At 37.8% G+C, this 22,842-nt stretch overlaps 1 protein-coding gene and 1 long non-coding RNA gene across 3 annotated transcripts; one reads left to right on the forward strand and one right to left on the reverse strand.

Moving 5' to 3' along the window:
• The first annotated feature begins 1,193 nt into the window (after positions 1-1,193).
• On the forward strand, positions 1,194-5,832 carry LOC118218799. Its single transcript, XR_004763550.1, has 3 exons — positions 1,194-1,554; positions 3,191-3,309; positions 3,640-5,832. It is a non-coding gene; the product is annotated as an uncharacterized LOC118218799 (long non-coding RNA).
• On the reverse strand, positions 4,884-18,206 carry LOC118218787 (germ cell-specific gene 1-like protein). Of its 2 annotated transcripts, none has more exons than XM_035401479.1 (5): positions 17,646-18,206; positions 16,614-16,661; positions 11,299-11,451; positions 7,240-7,351; positions 4,884-6,990 (listed from the first exon to the last, which is right to left on the reverse strand). In XM_035401479.1, exons 1-5 carry the CDS (start codon positions 17,944-17,946, stop codon positions 6,747-6,749), a joined length of 858 nt encoding a protein of 285 aa, XP_035257370.1. In that variant the 5' UTR covers positions 17,947-18,206; the 3' UTR covers positions 4,884-6,746. The 2 variants fall into 2 exon arrangements, with proteins under 2 accessions (XP_035257370.1, XP_035257361.1); XM_035401470.1 differs by having other exon boundaries at positions 4,884-7,047.
• Positions 18,207-22,842: the final 4,636 nt, after the last annotated feature.

Consider the following 22,842-nt stretch of genomic DNA (forward strand, 5'->3'; position numbering starts at 1 on the left):
AGCGTAATTCATCAAACCAGAGAACACATTTCTACTGCTCCAGTGTCCAAAGGCAGTGCGCTTTACATCACTCCAGCCGACCCTTGACATTGTGCATGGTAATCTTAGGCTTGCGTATGGCTGCTTGGCCATGGAAGCTCATTTCATGAAACTCCTGGCAAACAGCTCTTGTGCTAACATTGCTTGTAGAGGCAGTCTGAAACTCTGTAGTGCGTGTTGCAACTGAGGACAGATGATTTTTACATATTACACGCTTCAGCACTCTGCGGTCCCATTCTGTGAGCTTGTGTGGCCTACCGATTCGTGACTGAGCTGTTCTTGCTCCTAGACATTTTCACTTAACAATAACAGCACTTACAGTTCACAGAGGTAGCTCTAGCAGGGCAGAAATTTGACAAACTGACTTGTTGGAAAGGTGGCACCCTATGACAGCGCCACATTAAAAATCACTGAGGTCTTCAGCACGACTCATTCTACTGTCACTGTTTGTCTATGGAGATTGCATGGTTGTATGCTTGAATTTATGTTAGCAATAGGTGTGGCTGAATTAGCCGGACACACTTATTTGAAGGGGTGTCCACATAGTTTTGGCCATGTAGTATGCTGCAAAATAGTATATCTTGAGGGAGCATCATGTTCAAAGCCACAAATGTTGTGGAAATTAAAATGGTATTTTACTGTTATGTTACAGTAGCGAGTTAACAGAAATACAAATAAGGACAGTGAAATTAAGGAGGGTTTTGGGGAGAGAGAGATCGTGATTGTGTGTGTGTGTTTGTGTGTGTGTGTGAACGTTTCTTTTATGTAGGTTCTAAATCAGTCATTTATAAGTGTCATCAGAGCTAAAAACTCGATAATTTCATGTCACGGATCGTGAAATTTCCTTTTTTTTATTGACCACTATACATCACTTTCAAAACCAGCCGTAGATGGGATAATTAAGTACCAGTTATGCTCCAAACTCTACCATTAAACAGTCCATTAAACAGAATAATACCAAGTACTTGACGTTGCTGGGAAAACTTGCATAAAATTTTGTTTAATAAATAACAAAAAATAAATTAATCTGTGCGAATTTGTGCTGCTTACTGCAGTTGATAACGTCTTTCAAATTGCAGAATCGTGGAATGAATTTAGTACATGACGAATGCACGAATCTGCTATGTGCGTGCTTCGAGTAAGCATGCGCACAATCTAACGCTGACGGAATAAATGTACGGAACACACAAGAAATAAACAATAATCCTATTTATTTAGCTGGGTTATCTCCTCTTCGTAAACACAGTGCTGAACTGCAGCTTAGTAGGGTAACACTGGTGAAGGATTGAGAGGTCGCCAGCTGTCCTTGGGTCTCAACTTTGATTTAATGCCCTTGTGATATAATGGCATGCAGCCTAGTTAGACAGTAAGGCACAGATGCAGCGTTTAAACTGTCAGCCTGAGGACTGGCTGCACGTGGGTGAGCTCAAGTGCGACTGTGTTCGACGGCAGTACCAGAGAGAAAAACGTATTTAATTCCTTCTTTGTTCCACTCCATCCAGTCCCGAACGCGAGGTAAGTGTTACCGAATTTAAAACGGCTTGAGGAAGCACTGAACAAGAACCCGCCTCTACGTCATCTTGTCAAAATCGCATTTAGCAACCTACCTGTTTATATGCCTCTGCCTCTGCAGAACTACGGTAACAAGCATGGTAAGGAGCAATTTCTAAACTGGGTACCGTCAGCCTTTTGATAATGTGGGTTCAGCTGTCAGTTTCCAGAGATGCATGCATTTATGTAATTAAACGATTAAATAGTGCCATTCACACACGCACACACACACACACACACACACACACACACACACACATATATATTAGCCAACAACATGTATCATCAGAGGCTAGCCAGGTGAATACTTTAATCTTCTGTATGGGGGATTAAAAAGCACACCGGTGTTGGGGCAGTACCCAACAAAAACCTTTCAATATACTGAACCACAAGCTCTCATTCACTCTTGTACAGATGCTTAATTACCCAGACAAAGAGCTGAAAGTCTCAGCTGCTTCCTCATATAAACTGGGTGCCATACACCTGCAGAATCCTGAAGATTCACAGATTCTGTCTGACACTCATAACATACTCCTGCACTATTGCTAATGTCTCTATCAGGACCTTGCTGACAGTGGATACATTGCTTCCTCATAGCTGGAGTATGAGCAGATCAGATGTAAACCCGATGAACGACACCAATGTTTACGTGGATCCTGTGATGGAAAACTTACCTGCAAGTTCAGGCTACCTGGTGGAGCTCAGAGAATATCCTGTGTCAATGTGAGAGACTGAGAAAGGCACTGGGACAACCAGAGCATCCAGTATCTCCAACACCAGATAATGAGCTGCCATTATTTATTTTAAACCACTGTTTTTGTTCATGATTATCAAAGACACACATAATTTTGGAGAGCATTGTATAAGGTCAATTACTATTTGTTGTAAACAATCAGTGAATAATAAGTTACCACAGATGTAACCACATCTGAGGACTTGCCTTAAAATTAATGTATTGAATTTATGTACCTTTGAACATATATAGCTCCAAAATGAAAATTATTCCAGGAATCTTATTTATAAACATACATGTTTGGCATGCATGGAGAGCATTCATTATAACATAGACCTGTCTGCCCTCTCATGGACAAACTGTAGACTACTGGTCTTAATTCTTATCCTTCTTATGTCTGAAATTACACTGGACTATAATCAGGTTCCCAATGCAGTTTCCTAGTGCAGTTTAAATGTAATTGAAATCACACACAGTGACCCATGGACAGTTCCCAATGTTCTGAATTTCAAAAAAATATTTAATAGGCGCTGCAAGTAAGACGTGTAAAGCCTGCTGAGTTCATCAGCCATACGAGGCTATAAAGCTGGAATGTTTTTTTCCAGCTTTATAGTTTTTTTTAATTAACTTGAAAAAATCCAGACATTTTGAGGAGCAATGCAGGGAAAGTTATAGTACTGCATACATATTAGTGAGTAATTATATTTATGTTAGTATACTCATTGTGTTAGTAAAGCTTCAATATGGCATAAGTGAATGATGGAGTCCAACTTTAAATAAGATTCAAGAATCATGCTGTTACTGATATAAATTGTTGTTCTCCTCCCTCCTCAACCCACCCCTTCCCCCACCTCCCACTCACTGCAGATGACTTTGCAACCTACTTTGGACGGAGTGTAGCACAGTGGGTAAGGAACTGGACTTGTAACCGAAAGGTCGCAGGTTCGATTCCCGGGTAGGACACTGCCGTTGTACCCTTGAGCAAGGTACTTAACCGAAATTGCTTCAGTATATATCCAGCTGTATAAATGGAAACAATGTAAAATGCTATGTAAAAAAGTTGTGTAAGTCGCTCTGGATAAGAGCGTCTGCTAAACGCCTGTAATGTAATGTAATGTACTTTGACATGGAAGTAGCAGACATCTACAGTTCCTTCACACAATCTCCAGCATGGTCTTCGACTCTCTGTGTGTATTCTTTGCCTTTGCAGATGCTGATGTCTCAGTACTTTTGTTGGCTCACAAGTGAACCCCTGCTCACTGGATCCGATTGATGACACTCAACTGTTTCTCTCCTTTTTCTCCTCTGACACACAGATCTACTAGATGAGCTGACACCTGCAGCTTAATCTGACCAAGACTGAGCTGCTGTACATCCTATCCCACATGTTTTTAATATGGAAAATACTTACTTTGAGTACAAGGGTCATTAAGGTCATTCTAAATGAGGATCATAATGCAGGTAAACAGCAACGACACCGAGTACGACTGGAAATTAGATTAAAATGGCCTCTTTTGATGTACAAGGTCTTAATTATCCTATTAGTAGAAGGAAGGTTGATGATTTTCTGAAGAACTGCTCAATTACATTTCTGCAGGAAACTGAATTTAATGATGAAGAACATCAATGTGACAACTGAAATATTTTGTCATTAAAGAGAGTATACAATTGAACAACACCCCTGGAATTTCTGCCTCTACGTTTTGGGATATGGCTGTGACAGAGGTTAGGCCTGGAAGCAAAGCCAAAGCGGTAGCTTCCTACTGCTGTTGGCTATCTTCTGGTGACTGAAGAATGTTGGATATACACACTCATACACCCCTGTGTCATACCCGCTACTCCAACAAAGATTGTATATGCATATATGTACAAAAAAAACAAGATGGAGCCTTGCGATGGCTTCTCAAAATAACGGTCCACAATTGTTCGGGCAGCAAACGAAAGTTCAAAAAAAATCTCCCACCATCCAGCTTTGCAACACCACCATTTTCCTTTCTCGCGAGCTACCCTTTATCCCCCAGGAAAGGGACTGTCCATGCTATGTCATTAACTGACTGTAGCGTGCCAAAAAAATTTAATAGAATTGTAGTTCTATAATCCTGTCCTGACATAGGGAAGAATAATAATAACTGTAAAGCTCTAAGGTACCAAGTGATTAATTTGAATAAATATATAGGAAAGTCAAGTGTAAGCTGTGAAAAGATCTATTAATCTTATATACAAAACATTTACGGTTTAAGAAAAGATATTAGATCAAAAACCAGCATTTTCACAAAACACCTATGATTTGTAGGAAATATTTCTGTGCTGATGAACACTGATCATTTAAAACTAAGTACAGTACTCTGGCAGCATTGATGCAATATACAGATCCAATTGGAGTAGCTTCCCAAAAGACTAGAAGAAGAGGCTGAAAAGAAAATAAATATCATGGTACCTGTGCACATTTTTTTCTACAATTGTTAAGCAAACCTGTGTGTGTATGCACACATGCATGTGGTTGTGCTTATTTGTTTTGATATGTGCTCGGCGCTGACCATAATATCTTTAACAACTCAAAGTTATTGAATTTCTTTTTATTAATTATAATACATCACAAATGTAAACAGATTTGTTTGGCATCACACAATTGTTTTCACTTTTCTTTCTCATGCTCACCCATGTTTGAAATCATGCCACTGTAGAACTTTCATCATCACATGAACGGTTTGTTCATACAAGGGCAGTACATTTGTGGAACCACATAAAACACACCATCTGCAGAACCTCAGTACAGTGATTTTTTAAAGATTCAAGAGGTTGTTTAAAAATAAGCAAAAAGTAATGCATTTAATTTGATGTTGGTAAAATTTCTTGTATAAGAGAAATATTGTGCTCCACATAATATATCGTATAATCACTTATCTATTGGAAGAATGGAATAGTTTTTCAGTCTTTTACAATGTTTTGTTTTTGACATGTGATTCTAAGAGTGACCATATCCAAGCTATGTTTCCTAGTGACAGGGTTATCTGACCTTTTAAGCTCTTATAAGTGCAGATTGCTAGGTTAATAGTGATAAATAGTTCTGGTAAATCCTTCTGCGGAAAGGATCTCTTTCTGATTTTGTACAGTGGACAAGAAAGTAATGACAATGACAAAGCGACTCCACTTCGGTTGCATTTAATTATTTAAATAAACAAACCAATAAATTAATAACGAAATAAATAATTTGTAAAATGTAACCTCATATACCTGGAATATATGTATTTCCTGATATTTTATTTTATTGAAATCTGTGACATTTTCACTTTTCCATGACAAAGGTTACCCTTTTACTCATGGTTATTCTTTATGTACTTATGTATGCAGCCAAAGGTCTCTGTATCTGAAATCGTATAAAAAGACATGAGTGTAAATATATATTCAGATATATAAATGTATGCTCAGTATTTTGCTACTATTCTGTGAATTATTTGTTTACTTTCTCATTTGTAAAAGTAACACTTTGGAATATAAATAAAACATTTTTAAAATAATAATTAAACCATTAGCAAAATGTCTATGCTTTATTTGCTAACCAGCACAGAGAAGACCATATGTAAAAGGATATATGTAAATCACTGTGTCCAGGTTGACCTATGATCAAAATAGAGTAATGTGCTATAAGGAGATAACTGGTTTATCTCATTAAAATGCATTTGCTTAACTGATAGATTTAAAAACACACAATATTCACCATGCATTTGCAACAGATGCACTAATTTTAAACAAAGGCACTCAACATATACTGTATATTTGTGTATGCTTTTCACATTAAAAAATTTACAAAGTAAAATTATAAAAACATTTTTTCCGACTATTTAGTTGGTGACCAGGAGCAAATGAAAGAATGATGCACTATATGTTTTTGTTAATGTAGTCTAACAAAACAAAACAAAATCATTTCTTTTCACACATGAATATTCAAGTCCAGTTTCTGTCACTGGAAAGACCTATTTTTTTCTATTAATATAAAACAAGACCACATCTGAGAAAGCACATGAAAGAATCTTTTCCTAAGAAGGAAAACAAATATGACTGTTCTTTCTTCATGTTATAATTGGTTTCACAAAAGGCAAAATTGAATTTGTTCCACTCACACATGCTCACGCAGATGCTCATGCACACCTAGAAAACAAAGACCACAGTAAACTTGAACAGCTGCAACTTCTACTGAAGTTTTAGTGAAATGATAATGAAGCAAATCGACTCATCTAATGTTGAGGTAATGAAAGGAATACAGATAAATATGCAAATAAACCATAATGAGCACTTTCCTTATCCCATCCTTAGAGATGGAGCTGCGTAGAGAGTCAGGTGGTAATGGACTGGTAAGTGAGCCAGGGGCTCTCAGGCACCACTGAGGACAGCCCTGAAGAGACGTCCATCTTTGTGGGGGCCTTTAGCAGTACTCCTCCACCTGTGGATCAGGTAGGTCATTCAGGTCCAGGAAGACTGAGGTGTTGGACAACTTGCGGCCATTACTGGAGAGGTCCAAGAGCTCCTCGGCCGTGCTGGGAACTGAGCTGATGTACATGTCCCACACTTGGTCTGGAGAGTCCAGGTCTAGCAGCTTCTGCTTGATTTTCAGGTTCTTCTCAATGTTTCTCCGTTTATGTTTGAACTCCAGGATAGTCTTTGTGTACCTGTTGATGGTTGTCACAGAGGAGGCCATGCAGGAGGTGAAGGAACTCCATGCCAGACTGAGCAAAAAGCGTAAATGTTAGTAATAAAAAGGACCTAACATACTACCAGGAACACAGGAACATAATTCATAAGACAGTTTAAACCTTGTAAAGCTTGTATGTTTGGGAGAAATATCTCTTATATATTTAATATAAATGTAATGAAGTAAAGCCAATATTAGCATACATATTTGAATACTGTAACCTTACATGTAGGACCAACTGTAGTCCCAGGTCTGTGGCTTCCAGTCTTCTGGCCCAAGACTCACTGTTAACTGGAAGGCTGTGGTGAACATCATGTGGGCCACCATTCCCAAAAGCCCTGTGAGACCAAGCAGATCAGAATCGGTTTCCGTTTTTTGAACAGTTCATAAAAAGTTCCAAACAAAACCACAAAAGAACATGGTACTACAGTATAAACTATACACTAAACCCATTGCAGGTTTTCAGAAAGGAACACCCCTTTGGGCCTGCAATGGTGACCGAGAGAAGCTTTAGGTAATAAAACATTTGGTCTGGAGTACATGTCAGGACTCAGGAGACATCTTGAAACATTAAAAAGTACTTATCATTCTTCCTCTGGCTCTGTCTGTGTGAGCCCTGCTTTTAGCCTGTGGTTTAATAAGAAATGGTGGCTGACATCACGTGTCCCACAGGAGAGCACATGCTCGTCTTGGCTCTTCTAAATTAATGTAGCATTACATTTTGCACTAGCTTTTTCTCTGCAAAGTGGCCTGCAGTGCATTCTTTTCTTTGTAGGCAAACAGAACCAAACCCTTTGCAATGAAATACAATGCAATATTGATTAACTAAGCCTTATAAATATTACTTGCAATGTATTGTCAAATTTTATCAATAGAGTATGCCAAAATATTTGTTGTGATGGTAATGAACCTGTGTTGTAGTAATTTTAAGCAATCAGTTTCACGCAAATTAAATCCCTTGTTTTCATTGCAATATGTAAACACACAGATTGTTTGTTATGTGGAGAATGAGCCATATAATATAATATAAAAAGGTACATATGTATGCATAAACCTATCCACCACCTATGCAGTACTTAGTACTTAGTGTACTAATTAGCAATTAATGGTGCAGTGAACAGAACAAGAAATTTACTGGTCAATGTGAACACAACAATTGTGTGTTTGTTCATGAATGTGTGAAGACAAATTTACTTGAATTTACAGTTCAAATGTTTTATTTGCATATGTGGAATGCATTTTCATGCATAATTTTGGTGATATTGATATCAGGAATTGGGGAATCTTTCCTGGTTTATTTCAAATTGGGCAGAAAACTTCCAGTAGTCACTTGCCTCTTCACTCCAGGAAGTCTTTTTCATATGTAAACTAGCTGATAAAACCAAATTAATTTGAATGGCCAGAAGCACCTCTGGTTTTCTTGCAACTACCAAAAGCAGTTGCAATTCATATTGTTTACCACAAGGTGCCAGCATTGGATAGGAATTGTATGGAATGCTGTCATCCACTAAAGTTAATCTGGTTTTTGTTCCAACCACACAAGATGAAGATTGGATGTCACTATATTTGACATCACATGGGTGAGTTGGTTTTAAAAATGTTCAGCTGAAATGGGACGTGAAATTCCAGTTATAAAGAGCTTTTAAAATTCACCTATATTTTTCAATTAATTACTCCCAACAACCGCTTTTAATTAAAGGGGAAAACAACCCTTGAGATATTCCCATAATATCTCAATATCACAAATACATATCATGGTTCAAATGATGTAAGAAACTAGAGACCTATGGGCACTGGTTTAAAGTCTGCAGATAAACCCAACATAAAGATAACTTTTCCTACAGATATGCACATTAATGATCTAGGGCTTGCACCATATTGCAACACCATGTGCATTAACAAATGTACAGGACTGGGGTGGGAATTAAAGTTTCAGCATTGCTACTAATCCTATGCAAATATCCAGTCAAATTGAGATCGGACTGGATCAAAAATAGATGACTTTTTACAACATGGAGGCACATGACCCATTCAGTGAAAGAGCCTTTCTTCAGTCTCAACCACCGTGATACCTGTTTAAGATAACAGTCTCCATCCCCAGTGTCTAAACAGAGATATTACTGTGTCTACTTTATAATCTCTGATCTCCGACAGGACATTTCTATGTATGCCCATATGGCCAACATTTGTGTTTTGAATACAATATCTATATTCTGTGATCTGTATCTGTGATACTGTATGTTCTCATTTGCTATCAGCACTATCAGGAGACATCAAACATCAGACGGTTAAAAAAATTCTTAAAGCACAACTGCCCCACATACAGTGCCATGAAAAAGTATTCCTGATTTCCTCTATTATTGCATATTTGTCATGGTTTCAAATGGTTTCAGATCTTTATTATTAGACACAGGGAACCAAAGTAAATACAAAACACATTTTTAAAAAATTATAATTTCATTTATTTAATGAAAAGAGTTATCAAAAACACCCGTATCACCCATTATAATAGAGAAAATTATGAAGGGGGCAAATACTTTTTCACAGCACTATATATACTGTATATATAATATCAGGAGCTGTAGAATTTGCGTTTACATGCCTTGGTTGCGATCTGTTGTATTACTTGGGATTTCTGCGATGCTAGGTGTTAGGAATTCTGGATGGGAGATACATTATGCCATACAGAGCTCTGCTCTAGAGGCAGACTATACTGGATATCTTCGCAAGAGAGGGATCTCTGAGCACGCATCATCGCCAAACATAAAACACAACCTGTATGCCATATCCTGTTACCTCATAAACCACATAATCTGAAGGAGCAGAAAGGCATGGGTCACCAATTAATTGGTCTCACTGCTTGTGTTCTGACTCTCAATAATAGTATTATTGATTTCTCTCCACTCTGCTCTTTAACAGACCCCAATTTATTCATATTTAATTAATAAAAGCAAAGAGCACTGAATGCACTGCACTACCTAGTGTAGTGTTGGAGAGAAAACCTCCACAACATGACAAATGTGGTGTGTGATAAGGCTTTTATAATGTTTACTCATTAAATGTACTGTATATTAAATGTCAACTGTGGATTTGAACAATAACTGCCATATTTTTCAGAATGGTGTTGTATACCAGTAAACTAGGGGTGTGCTGATACACAGCACATTTTCTTTATTCTGTTATATACTTCTCTTATGTTATGGTACTCCGGTTTATGTTAGGAAGGACAGTAGTTCATTTCTTCCTTCCAAAGGCTGTGAAAATTCTATTATCTGTCCTCCTATGCTAATACTGTAACTTAAGTTAACCTGACATTCGATTTATGAAAATCAAACAGATTTCTATCGTAGTTTTGACAGAGTTATTTACATGTTCATTCCTCAAAGTCCTTTTGGTTACTCACTCCTGCCCCTGCTGGATGGAGTTCTGCATCGCAGCAGGAGACATGGTTATATACTGTAATACTGCTTGGCCTCTGAGCATTATCAAGGTCCCTGGGAAACTGCCAAAACAAGTCTTAACTAGGCTTTTCTTAATAAGAACTGAGAACAGCACATTGGTCATGCTGAAGTGGACAAATTTACATCATTAGTTTCAATTTAGCAATTCATACAGAGGCACCCTTGGTCCCCCATAAGTGCTCTTTGTGCTATATTTGTGGGCTGGAGCCAATCAAGACAGCAGCCCATTCTCCATCATCTCAAATAAAAAATTACAATTTAAATGCATATTTTCCAGTTTGGAACACAAAGGAAACTATTGAAGCAACAGAAAGAGAAAAAGGGAAATATGTTTCTATTCTTTTCCCTGTACCCTGTGGTCTTCCTCTAGAAATGTGTAACTTAGTACTGAATACAATGGCTCTTGAATAAAACAGTCTAACACTTCACTTTCTAAAATTCAGATATGCCCCCTAAACACAAAAAATATATTCAGAATTGACTGTGACACCGTATGTGGACAAATGCTGAGAAGTTTGGGGTGCATAAGTATAGCATTTAGATTTTTAATTATGTTATACAATTAACACAACATTCTAATAATGTACAACTTATCTCAAAGCCAGCTTAAAAAGATTCTAAAACTCTTATATAGGGTAAAATCCATCGGATTCGACCCACCACTGCAATGGCAGTGAATTATTTTCTTATTCTCAAGTGTCTCAGTTTCCTAAACTGCTTTACAACCATCTGGTATGCTTGCTGCGATAGGTTAATGTGGCCGCTGACATTTTAATCAAGAGCAAGGACATATTAGAGGCAGGTGATCCGTATTGTGAAATTACCTGACAGAACGGTAAATATTGCAGCAAAGGCATTCAGCTTGAGCCCATCAATAACGTTGCCGTAATGACAGACTTCTATTGACATGAGTATCCCACCGGTCCCCAGCAAAACGATGTAGAGACACTCGGCCACAATGCACAGCCACAGGACACCTGTAAGGAGTCAGAGTAGTAATGGATTTCACCTGTGATGGATGAAATCCATTACTCACAAAACAAACAAACAAACAAAGCCTAAAAACTCATAAAGAACACTCATAATTAACAGGTTTTAAGCTTCTCAGTATTTTTGAAAATGAGCAGGTGTATTTCTCTATGCCAATTGCAGAATATCTCTTATATGCTCTCTGTTTTTCTTGGTCTGGAATCAGCTGAAGGAGGGAGCAGTACTGGGAGACATTAACATTTTCAATTGCAGTAGACCTGCACCGATGGGCAGCTCAAGAGTAGTGTTCTCTAAATTCAGATCTACTATCTCGTGAGAGCTGTATTGCCATTCCACTTGTGTCAGAAAGAAAAACAATCTGGAGAATGGTAAGAATGTACTCATTATTACAGTAGTCAAGAAAAGCACCACATCATATATATTCACTGCTGAATCACTCACAATTCTACCTATACCATGCAACCGTGCAATTGCTACTCATACAGTGAGCTGCATAATGTTTAGGAATAATTTTTTCTTGATTTGGCTCTCTATTCCACAATTTTTGCGTTGTTTTGAGGCTTGCCAGCTCACCACCTGTCACCAGTTACATCAAATGCTAATGTATTGGGTTTCATCTAATTATACTTGAGAAATATCTTTGCTTTCACCATCTGTATGTCTTAATGTCAAATACAGAGTAAAAATATAGTTTAGAAGCTTTTAAAGATGACAAGGTATGATGACGGTAATACTGGAGTGCTGCGTCGATTGGAGGTCTAGCTTGAGCACTCTGCAGACTCAGGTGCAGTGAAATTTTGAGTGGCTGATTTCAGAGTCTAGGGCAGTCAGAGAAACCAGATTTGTTTTCCTAGAGCTTTTCATTAATTCATTAATTAATTAATCTGTCCGGATGTGAAGGAAATTTAACCAAATATGAAGAAAAGTGCCCTAAAACAATTTGCATATCACATTTTTAAGCACTTAAGTCTTAAGCATTAACCAGTTCAATTTCATTCCACAGGTGCTCTACTGGATTGAGATCTGGGGTTTGTGTTAACCATTGGAGTAAACTGTCATGTTTTTTTTAGATCTGGCTTGAGATGATGTGTGCTTTGCCAGATGGTACATTATCCTCCTGAATATTTGCCAAAGGGCAGACTGTGACCATAAAGAGATGCACAAGCTCAGCAACAATGGTTAGATATGCTGTGGAATTCAAAAGATGCTCAATTGGGGCCTATTAAGGGCACTAATGTGTGCCAAGGATACATGCACAACCACTAGCCTGCACCATTGACACAAGGTAGGACGGATCCTTGGATTCATGCTGTTTACACCAATTTCTGACCCTGCCATCTGCATGTCGCAGCAGAATTCAAGGTTCATCAGACCAGGTGATGTTTTTCCAATCTTCAGTTGTTCAGTTTTGGTGATCATCAGGCCACTGTGGCCTCCTCTTTCTGTTCTTAGTTGACAGGAGTGGAACCCGGCATGGTCTTCTGCTGTAGCACATTTGCTTCAAGATTCAATTCTTTGTGCATTCAGAGATGTCCTTCCGCACACCACTGTAAACAGCTGCTTTTTTAAAATCATTTTTGGCCTTTATGTTAGTTTGAACGAGTCTGCCTATCCTCGTGTTTTGCCCATTCTAATGTTTGGTCAAACAACAACCAAACCTCTTCACCAAACGTCATCATATCAGCGTGCTTTATATATTGAGTGTGTTAACAAGCACGTACCTAATAAAGTGGCAACTGAGTGTAGACATAGGGTGGGACATTTTACGAATGTCTCTGAATATTTGCATGCTGATTTGTCCTTATGTTTACTGGAGTACGCATTTATTTTTTATTATTTTACGCCTACGGCTCTACTCTCCCTCTAAACTCTCCTCGCTCCTCAAACATCCATGGAAATGTCTTGGGCAATTCAAAGAAAGATGCAATAAGGTACTTATATATGCACACAAATCTAATTTTATAGTGTCTCCTCTCCTGGATGGTTTTATCACCTCTCCGATGAAACAGCTGAGTAAAAAGCCTTACGATTTGAAGTTTAAATGACCAATCTGTGCATTTACGTAATGGCTGGAGAGGCCTGCTTGCTTGGAATTTACATTTATGGGGCTGTAGCCAGAGAGCACAGAGGTCTGTGCTGTGTCTATCTTGTTATATAGTAGCTATATTATTTGTCTGAGAATGAGAATTTCGATACTGAGAGGACTTTGCATTATTATTTAGATTATTATCACCTTTGTTGTCAAGAGCAAGAGTACATTTTCCATTTTTGTTTGAGGTATTCAATAGTTAAGGTGAATTATTCCTGTTTGGTCCCCTTACAAAGAGGCAAAAACAACAAATATATTTATTATGGTATTATGATGCTAAGGGTTACTTTTAATTTGACAATATAGGAATATTTTACTAGCAATTATTTTGTCAATTCTTATGTAAGCCAGTCCTCGCCATTAATGTACCTCAGCCCCTTTTAAGTGTCTCAACTCAACAATCAAAATAAACATCCTCAATCCCTCTCAGAGTGTTTATGAAGGTTGAAGGGAAGGCTATTATGCATTACAGGGAGTATGGTGTTTTTCATTTGTTTTGTGGCTACTTAGTTATGAATGTATTCCATTATTGTTTTCTACCTTGATTTCTTATCTTCTGGAGTTGAAAGTATAATTCTCCTCTCTCCCAATCTCTAGTAATTTCATTTTGATGTCTTTCTTATTACTTTTTTACTTTTAGAGTTTTAGTTAAATGTTTCAGTTAATTAGCACTGAATTTGTGAGTGCGACTGAGTATACAATATTTTTTGGTTCAATATTTTTTGGTATGCTCTTTTTTTGCATCTTAAGGCAAAACTATGCGAACGTGCCTATTTTATTCTTTCATGAAGATGTTATAGATTGTACAGTATGGCACTGTATAAGGGGTAATATTGTTTGTATAAACATTTAGAAGACCAATCAGTGGAGCACATATTTTCAAAAATAATCTGAGGTTTGGATTCAAAAGAACAACATACAGAACAGTTCTAAAATATTATTGTTGACAATTTAACAAATTCCAAAAACAGGGAACATTTATGAATGGTTCTTGAAATATTTGAAATTAAATTGGTTGTCATGAGAAGAGGTATTCTGTAAATGTACATTTTTTTCTTTGCTTATTTGAAATGGATAATGAAATTAATTGGCATTGATCAGGAAATAAATGGGGTGAAGCTAAGTAAAGAAACTGGCTGATTTGGCTGGCAGTAGTATCTGTAAGACCAATCAGCTGATTATTCTGCTCCCTTCTTACTAAAGTGCTAAATGGACAGACAGCTCCATGCCCGAGCGAGCTCATTATTCCATGTAATTTTCCGTATGTTGTGAAACAGCTGGCTTCCTGCAGGGCCTTCCACCATAGGGCCCTCAAAGTACAGAATGACTTGCCTGTGCTTTCGTATGAAGAAATCAGAGACATAGGAACATCCTTTGGAATATCTTACAAAAACTATGCTCCCTGAAGTGTGCACTTTCCACTGATGCTGCCATTGTTTAGCGGCTGGAGACAATTCCTCAGGCAACTTTGTTGGGGAGGAATTATGGTACCGCACAATGATCACAAACCAGTTTTCAATCACTTTGGGGGCCTTTGCTTTTTCTTAGCTTTTATTTCTTTGTGCACAGGCCCCCACATACATTGTAGTACATACTTTACTCTGGCTTCAAACAAGGATACTGCACAGACGCCCTGAATTTTCTGACTTTTTATTTAACTATTTTTGTTATATAGCTGATTTCTTTGCTGTTGTTTTTTTGTTATTGTAAGGACATCTATTGCAGCTTAGTACTGTTTAATACTTGCCTTATAATATTACCCAACAAAATAGATCAAAGTTAGTTTTGCTTTAACATTATCAAAAGTTGTCACCAAGGGGCCAAATGGATACTTTCCATTTTTTTTCACTAATGCTCAAATGTTTTGCATCGTTTGCCTTCCCCTAAAAGGCAAGTGATTTATTTCACATGCTGTTACACCAGGGCTCTCCCTCATTTCTTTAGGCTATATTCACTATCACCTCAATTGTTTAAATCATCTGCAAACTGTTGTATGTGGGATGCTTGATTGATTAGCTTCATGCTGGCAGCATTTCCCTGATGTACATTAAGGCTTTGCAGGGTGTTTCACTTTCCATCCTGTAACAGTCCCTACCTGTGATTTTGCTTCTTTCCATTAACTGTTACTGCCTATTACTATTGCCATGGTTTGCAGGTATCTACACTTTATTAAAAAATAAGTCATTCACTTCTTATTTATTTCTGAATCACTACCTTATTATGGCTCTTCATTTACGTACAATGTATGCAGTTGCTGTGCTACAGCTGGTAGTGTCATAAAGAGTACAATCTTTAGGATGACAGAATTTTACTAGCTGTTAAAATAATCATGATATTGGGAGCAGTATTTCTAAGAGCTGTTAAAATGTTCAGCAGTTTTAATCAGTTGCTCCAGTAGGACATTATAGGGGTGTAGTCATTAAGTGTACAGAAATGGATTGGACAAATATTTTGAGTATGATCAAAAGTATGATAAATATTCATTCTCTTTGGTGGGCTGTCACACCATAATCCCAACAGAGCATCACTTTGAAGTAGAATGTAAAGTTTTATATTAGTGCATAACACTGGCCAAGGTATTTAGGCACCCTGATCTTCAGCTTTAAATTAATTTGTAGCATGATGTGTAGATGGATATACTGGAAGAAAATTCATGCAAACATGATGCATGTATATCTATTTTAAGTCGCTGTAATTATTCTGATTGACTGGGCTTAGAATGTTCAATGTCATCATCCTTAACATGCGCTAATAATAATTGCCATCTTGTTGACATTACTAATTTTACTTGAAAATGATATGTTACTTTGACCACAAATGCAATTTTGGAATTGAAATATAGCTGATTAAACTTATACAGGCCAGTGTCATTTTAGGGATTGATTCATTATCTTGAAATAAAGACTTGTAGCAAACTGATAAATCACAATGAACAAAGTACAAAGCAAGAAGATGCACGCATACCAGATTATAAACTCACTAAATGTAAAAATATAATAAAATATAAAAACAATGTATTTCAAAATGATGGAAAAAATGTCTAGTACATATTTTACCTACCTCTTTCATGTGAAGGGGCAATATTAAGAAAACTTCTGCAATGCTCTCCTGAAAATACATACAGTAAATGTACTTTAGCACAATGAATTGTCCAGTGAAAAGTGTTATCAATAAGATTGGATTGTTCACTTATAGTAAATGAAGAATTCACACATAATGAGTCTCTATACTGAGTTATAAATGGTATTTAAGCTGAGTACGTACTTCATGGCTGATGATGATGATGACAATGAAGATAATGAAGATGATGAACGGCTGTGAGGAATTTTCTTATACCTTCTGTAATTGACAATAATCAATTTATTAGCTCGTTTTCTAGCAGTTATTACCTAATTTTTGCATTCCAAGATGGAAATATTTGAGAATACAATCTCTCATCTTTCAGTCGCAGTGATGGTTGGAGAATAATGATTCACTCATACATAGCGTATGAAAATCCTTAGATGTAAACTCTCAGCAGTGAGTTTTAAGTGATGCTCATGTTTATAGTTAGTTTGCTCATTGCCATTAAACTGAATCACCTAACTAATCCTCTCTGAAATTATTTCTGATGTCTTGAACTGCATTACGGCTGATTCTTGCATCTTCAATCTCAGTAGTTTCTATCTCTGGCTGATGGGACATGTGTGCCTTTCCATGCAATGTACAAATCCTCAAGAGATCTTAAAAAAAATATTATATTGACAGACATTGTACTGCCTTATTATGAGGAAATGCTTAAGAATTTTGTTTGAAGAGAAAAACAACATTTCATTGCTCAACTCATTTAATTAAAAATGAAATAATATATCTCTGAGAAGGATGATGTATATGGTCCATGAATGACTGATCAGTCCAGTACAGATGATTTCATGCCTCTTCAATTCTTTCAGAGCAGTATTCCTACCATTTAACAAAATTATAGAACAAAAAAACAAACATGTACACATCCACAAAAAAGGAAACAAGCACTGTGGCCAAGTTTTCTCCTCAAATGTCTTAAAGACTGAGGGCATTTGCAAGGCGGGTGTGCATTGTTCCAGTAGTGCTTACCGATCATGTTGACATTCTGCTCGCAGGAGTACCAGATGCCGGTATGGAACTTTCTGATAAGAAACTTATCCTCTCCAGTCTCCCAGATGTACTGGACCAGCCGGCTGTCGTTGAGATTGGAGCTGTTGTATCTTATGCAGAAGGGCTGTTTGAGTGTGATGGGCCCTGTGCAAAAAGGCTTCACCACTTTCCTGGTGCCCTCGCACCAGTAGCTGGTGGTGAGAGCGGAAACGGCGAACAGGAGGGCGATGAAGTTCAAGGTGAGCGCCAGAGATGCTCTCCGCCGCCGGTCTATCCCCATTATGGAGGAAAGGCAAACTGAAAAGCCACTAATCCTTCCTTTCAATATCTGACGACTGCTTCTCCAATCCTCATAATCCAGCTTTTCATTAAAAAAATCCTTGGGTAATTACAGTACTCTGCGTGTCTTGCCTGTGCCGCTCACTCCCTGGATATGCTCATTTGATGAGCAGATACTCTCTTTGTACCCCTCTCTCCTTCTCCCCTCCTCCCTCTCACTCTCTCTCTCTCCCTCTCTCTCGCTCTCTCATTCACTCCCTCCTTGAGTTCACAGTCAGTGAATGGAGCACAACATCCCTTTCCCCCTTTGCTTGCCACTCGACACAGAATCTGGTGCTGTCACTGGGGGGCAGGACTGTTTCAAATTAGGGTAAGAGGTTTCAGTCCATGGGTTTACAGGAATCTGTGGGGGTGGGGGAACAGAGGGGAGGGTCCGGCAGCAGGGCTGCTGTACGCCTGTGGTGGAACCTGGATGCTCTTTCGGGTAAGGGGTAATGCCAGGGGGGGTTAATGGTAATGGAAGCAGACAGCCACAGCTGTGCAGGCTCCTGTCATTTCCTGCAATTACGTAGATTGAGAGAGCTTGTGCTGAATAAAAGGGCATATGCACACTAGTGGTCAGGGTCAGGCGCAATGACATACTTGATAATCAAGTGCCTGGCTGACTTCACTGAGACAGTGCTGTGGTCTGCTGTACCTCTGCTGTACTGGAGTTCTCACTCATGTGAGGTTACATAAAAAGTTCTCTGACCCTACTGTAATAAATATTACTTCAAAATATATATTTTTATCAACATATTTTGATTCATATAGCATACACTGTATGTATCTAATGTATGCTATATGTATCACCATATTTTGATTCATGTACCATACATTAGAGTACATATAGTTACTTTTTGTTCCTGTCCATATTTAATAAGGGTATGCATGGAGAAGATTCATTGAAAGTGACTGACTATCAAAACATTCAGACAGGCCAAAAGTATATCACATGGTTTAATCATTGTAGGGGATAGGAATTATTGTCAGTGTCTGGTATTACACTGGTTGTGAAGAGATTTATTTAGGCTCTTTATGTAATTTTTTTTTCTTTTCTCCAAATTTGGGATGCCTATTATATCTGTAAGCCTGTGCCATTGCTACAGTGTTCATTCTGGAAAGCACAGCCAAGCACACATTCGAGACTGAAGTGCATTTGCCAGCTGCCACATCTTTTCATTCTACAGTCCATTACGTGTGCAATAATTTAATGGGAAGAATATACTACATTCACAGCTGGGGCAGGCCTAACATAGCTGCCTGAGCAAATGGAGAAGTCACACTTGCATGGCGAGGCAGGGACAAAAATGGAAACCCTGCCTACCTGTTCAGCACTACGGCTGTTCAGACCTCTGTGGGTCTGCTGGAAATGTATTGCAGTGAAACAGTGAGCATTCAGTACAGATTCAGTTTAGACTGTTGTGAATGGTACTTATTAAATACCAATGTATTAACTCCTCTGGTTAAGCTTTTTTAAAACTTAAAATTAAAAACACAATATATTATTATTATTATTATTATTATTATTATTATTATTATTATTATTATCCGCTGAAAATTTTTGATGAATCAACAAATTGTTCAAATATGATAACCAGTTTCAATCACTATTTTTATTTTATCATTTTGAAGCTCAAATGATTTAACAGAGCATGAAAGGAATACCTGCTCACTGGAGAAATAAAAAAAGATATCTCCAGCAACAATCAAACTTGCACCAGGGATCATCAAAATAGTACTGAGCAGTTTCAGCCATTCTGTGTTCTCTTTTCTCTATCTCCCTGTGTTGCCTGCAGGATGGGCCAGTCAATATCAATGACAGTATGTGTAAAGTGGAATGAAAAATGACCTGGCTGCGGGTCCCAGGGGTGAGAAGTCAGCACGGCTCCTCTTGCACTGAGCCAAGACCCTTTACACCCAGAAAGGCAAGACTATTTACGTGTCAATAACTGCCACAAAACTATTTAGACTCCCTTTGTTGTTAAAACTGAACACCCTGAGTGCTAGTCCATTATGCTTTTGTCCCTTATACTTACATGTTATTGTTGGAAAATTATATCTAATCTTCCTCAGATATTAAGGCCTTAGGTTTTTTTTTTCCAGCGCCTGTAATTTGTAATGCTTGGGTGGAAAGTAATCGATAGAAGTATGTCCTGCGTTTTATAGATCTGTCACGCATTTCACTGCTTAAGGCAAGCTTTATTTCATTTTGTGTTAGTTGCAATTTGGTTTGCACAGCTTGGTACGCTTGTCATTTTCAAGTAGCAGGGGGAAAAAATCAGAGCATTGAACAGAACAAGGTTTCGCTCTCATGTTCAAAACGGAGAGAAACATCTAGGGTACACAAAATCATGGTAACTGTTTAAATAGTTATTTATGCATAATTTATGAAGATGATGAAGATCCGCTGCAGTAATAAAATGTTCATGTTAAAATAATCTGCCCAACCTTGTTCTTTGGCATCTCAAAATATACAAAGAGAGGGTAACACTGAGAATCGTAGGACCAGTTCTGAGAAATGATGATGAACTGTATGACATGTTGTATTATTCCAGTTGTACCTGTGAATTCCGACAGACTATCATTGTGTTGACCATGGAAAATATCAATAAATTGCTAGTTGTGAGTGACTTTTATCATGCCACTTAACAGAAGTTGGAGCTAGTGCAGGTATAGCATGCATACCACTCAAAGAACAGAATTTAAACTTGGCTTAATTTATTCATATGTTAACTTGTACAAAACAACTGGTTAAATGATGTAATACACACCTTCAAAAGTGTTAATATACATATTGAAAAGTAAAAGAATTTTGGTTTATGAAAATGTTACAGGTTTATATAAGTATATGCTCCTCAAGGTAAGGTGATTCAAAACATATATCGTTCAGTCTCAAGTGTAGGGTAATGCTTACTGTATAAGTGCACATTTCTCCCTCACATTCATTTCCTTTATTGCTCCATGCAAATTCCAGATTTTAGGTAAATAACCCTGGGAAATATACTAGATGATGACAGATGTTAAAAACAGACTGATCCAACTTTTTCTTCAGATAGACTTCTTTACATAATTACGCTCAGCTGGTACAACAATAGTTTGGGCAGCTGCAGTCCTAGCTATTAAATTGGCTAGGCACTAACAGACCACGCTCGAATGGATGATTTCAGTGGAGTGCTTATACGCAGACAGAAGATGTATGTGGCAATCAAACACTTTTGCAGATGATATTTAATATATATGCTGTCAAAATATATAGAAATTGACAAGCAGCACCATGACAGTATCTGCAAGCAGTATCTGATTTTGCAAGTCTAGTTTCGTCTTTCCCAGGCTACCCTGAGGATGATATGAACCACGTTTCATCCCATCAGATGCTCCATATCAGCAGTAATGAGCCCTGCCTGTACAGACACATTTGCATGCTAGACTGATTGGGAGGGAGGAAGTGAGAGAACATCACAATAGCTGTTGCATGCCTCATGGAGTCTTGAAGGTCTTTCTTCAGGGTGTTGTGACCTCTACCCCACAGCACAATTTCACTCGTTTAGCTACTGTCCAGTGATGAATAGACAGAATAACACTGTCCTTGTTGATGACACACACAGCTAATGCTGGTCATTTGAAAAAATGGTTTATGATTTTGCAAGGATGAGCAGGTGCCGGATTTTGCATCACACGTCTACAGGCAGAGATATGGGGAGCTGCTGTGTGCCTGAATATGAGACATCATTGTCTTTAATTGCAGATTAGCTAAAGTCTGCTGCATGACAATTAAGCATGTGGTTCCTAATACAGCCTAATAATCTCTAACATATAAGTACATCAATGTTTTGGCTTCTTGGATAAAAGCAAAAAATAGTGTCATATTTATTCCTCCTAAATACAGGGTTTACATGGATACAGAGATTATTATTAAGTCAATGAAAAAAAAAAACATAATACCAAGTAAAATAAAATTAAATTAAATCAACGTTAACCATTACTTTAGCCATATTGCATAGTATAGTTGCCTATACCCACAGAAAAACATGACAAACAAATTTTCATAGCTTTATGTCTTTGTGTTTAACATTTCTCACAAACCCCCCTTTTTGGTTGCAAGACTGCATATTTTTCCACTTCACAATGTAAGTCTTTACAATTATCATGAGCCAACATAAATGATATCATTGTTCAAAGGAGAAGGACATAACATATGACACGTATGCATATGGTTCTTTTGGAAAATATTACATTCAGACACTGAATTTACATGTCATATCACATCCTGTATTACTAGGGCTGGAAACATTCTGTGGAATGTATTTCCCTGTTGTGAAAGGGCCCTTTGGATTGACTCCATGCTGTGGCAGCTGCTCTTACAGAATACATAGAAAAGGTCTGAAAAGCAGAGGTAAAGAGAAAAAGCTGGTGCTGTACTTTCTAGATTGTGGTGGGCCGCAGGTGGTTGGCTGCAGCATGAAATTACTGTACTGTATATAATCATAATTGGAATGACAGCATGGCCATGCTACCATCAGTTGATAAACAAGCCAAGTTTTATGTAATAAAGATTCTGTTAAGAGCAGCCTCTGGGTATTTGCCTTGGTGAAACTATAGTACAGCAAAGATTACGTGTCAACGTTTCCATGGAGATCTGTTTCAATAGGTCTGCAACAAAAGTCAGCAAAACAGATGAAAACAAACATATTCAAATGAAGCCAGTTTCAAACTATGAAGCACCAGCTCCAAAGCCAGTCAGAGCTTTGTTTTACTTGATTGTGATTGGTAATGGCTAAGGCAATGTCAGACATTTATTGTCTACCTTTCATTGTTTTCTACAGCTAACAAACTCCTACCTTCCCCCAAGAACTTC

The sequence above is a fragment of the Anguilla anguilla genome, chromosome 2 (assembly GCF_013347855.1).
Source record: "Anguilla anguilla isolate fAngAng1 chromosome 2, fAngAng1.pri, whole genome shotgun sequence".
In the NCBI taxonomy this organism is placed as follows: domain Eukaryota; kingdom Metazoa; phylum Chordata; class Actinopteri; order Anguilliformes; family Anguillidae; genus Anguilla; species Anguilla anguilla.

Coding starts and splice junctions, on each gene's coding strand:
- LOC118218787 (XM_035401470.1), bottom strand. CDS start 17,946: ATGGGGATAGACCGGCGGCGGAGAGCATCTCTGGCGCTCACCTTGAAC. Junction 16,662..17,645: donor GCAGAATGTCAACATGATCG/GTAAGCACTACT, acceptor ATGTATTTTCAG/GAGAGCATTGCAGAAGTTTT. Junction 11,452..16,613: donor TGCCCCTTCACATGAAAGAG/GTAGGTAAAATA, acceptor GACTCCTTACAG/GTGTCCTGTGGCTGTGCATT.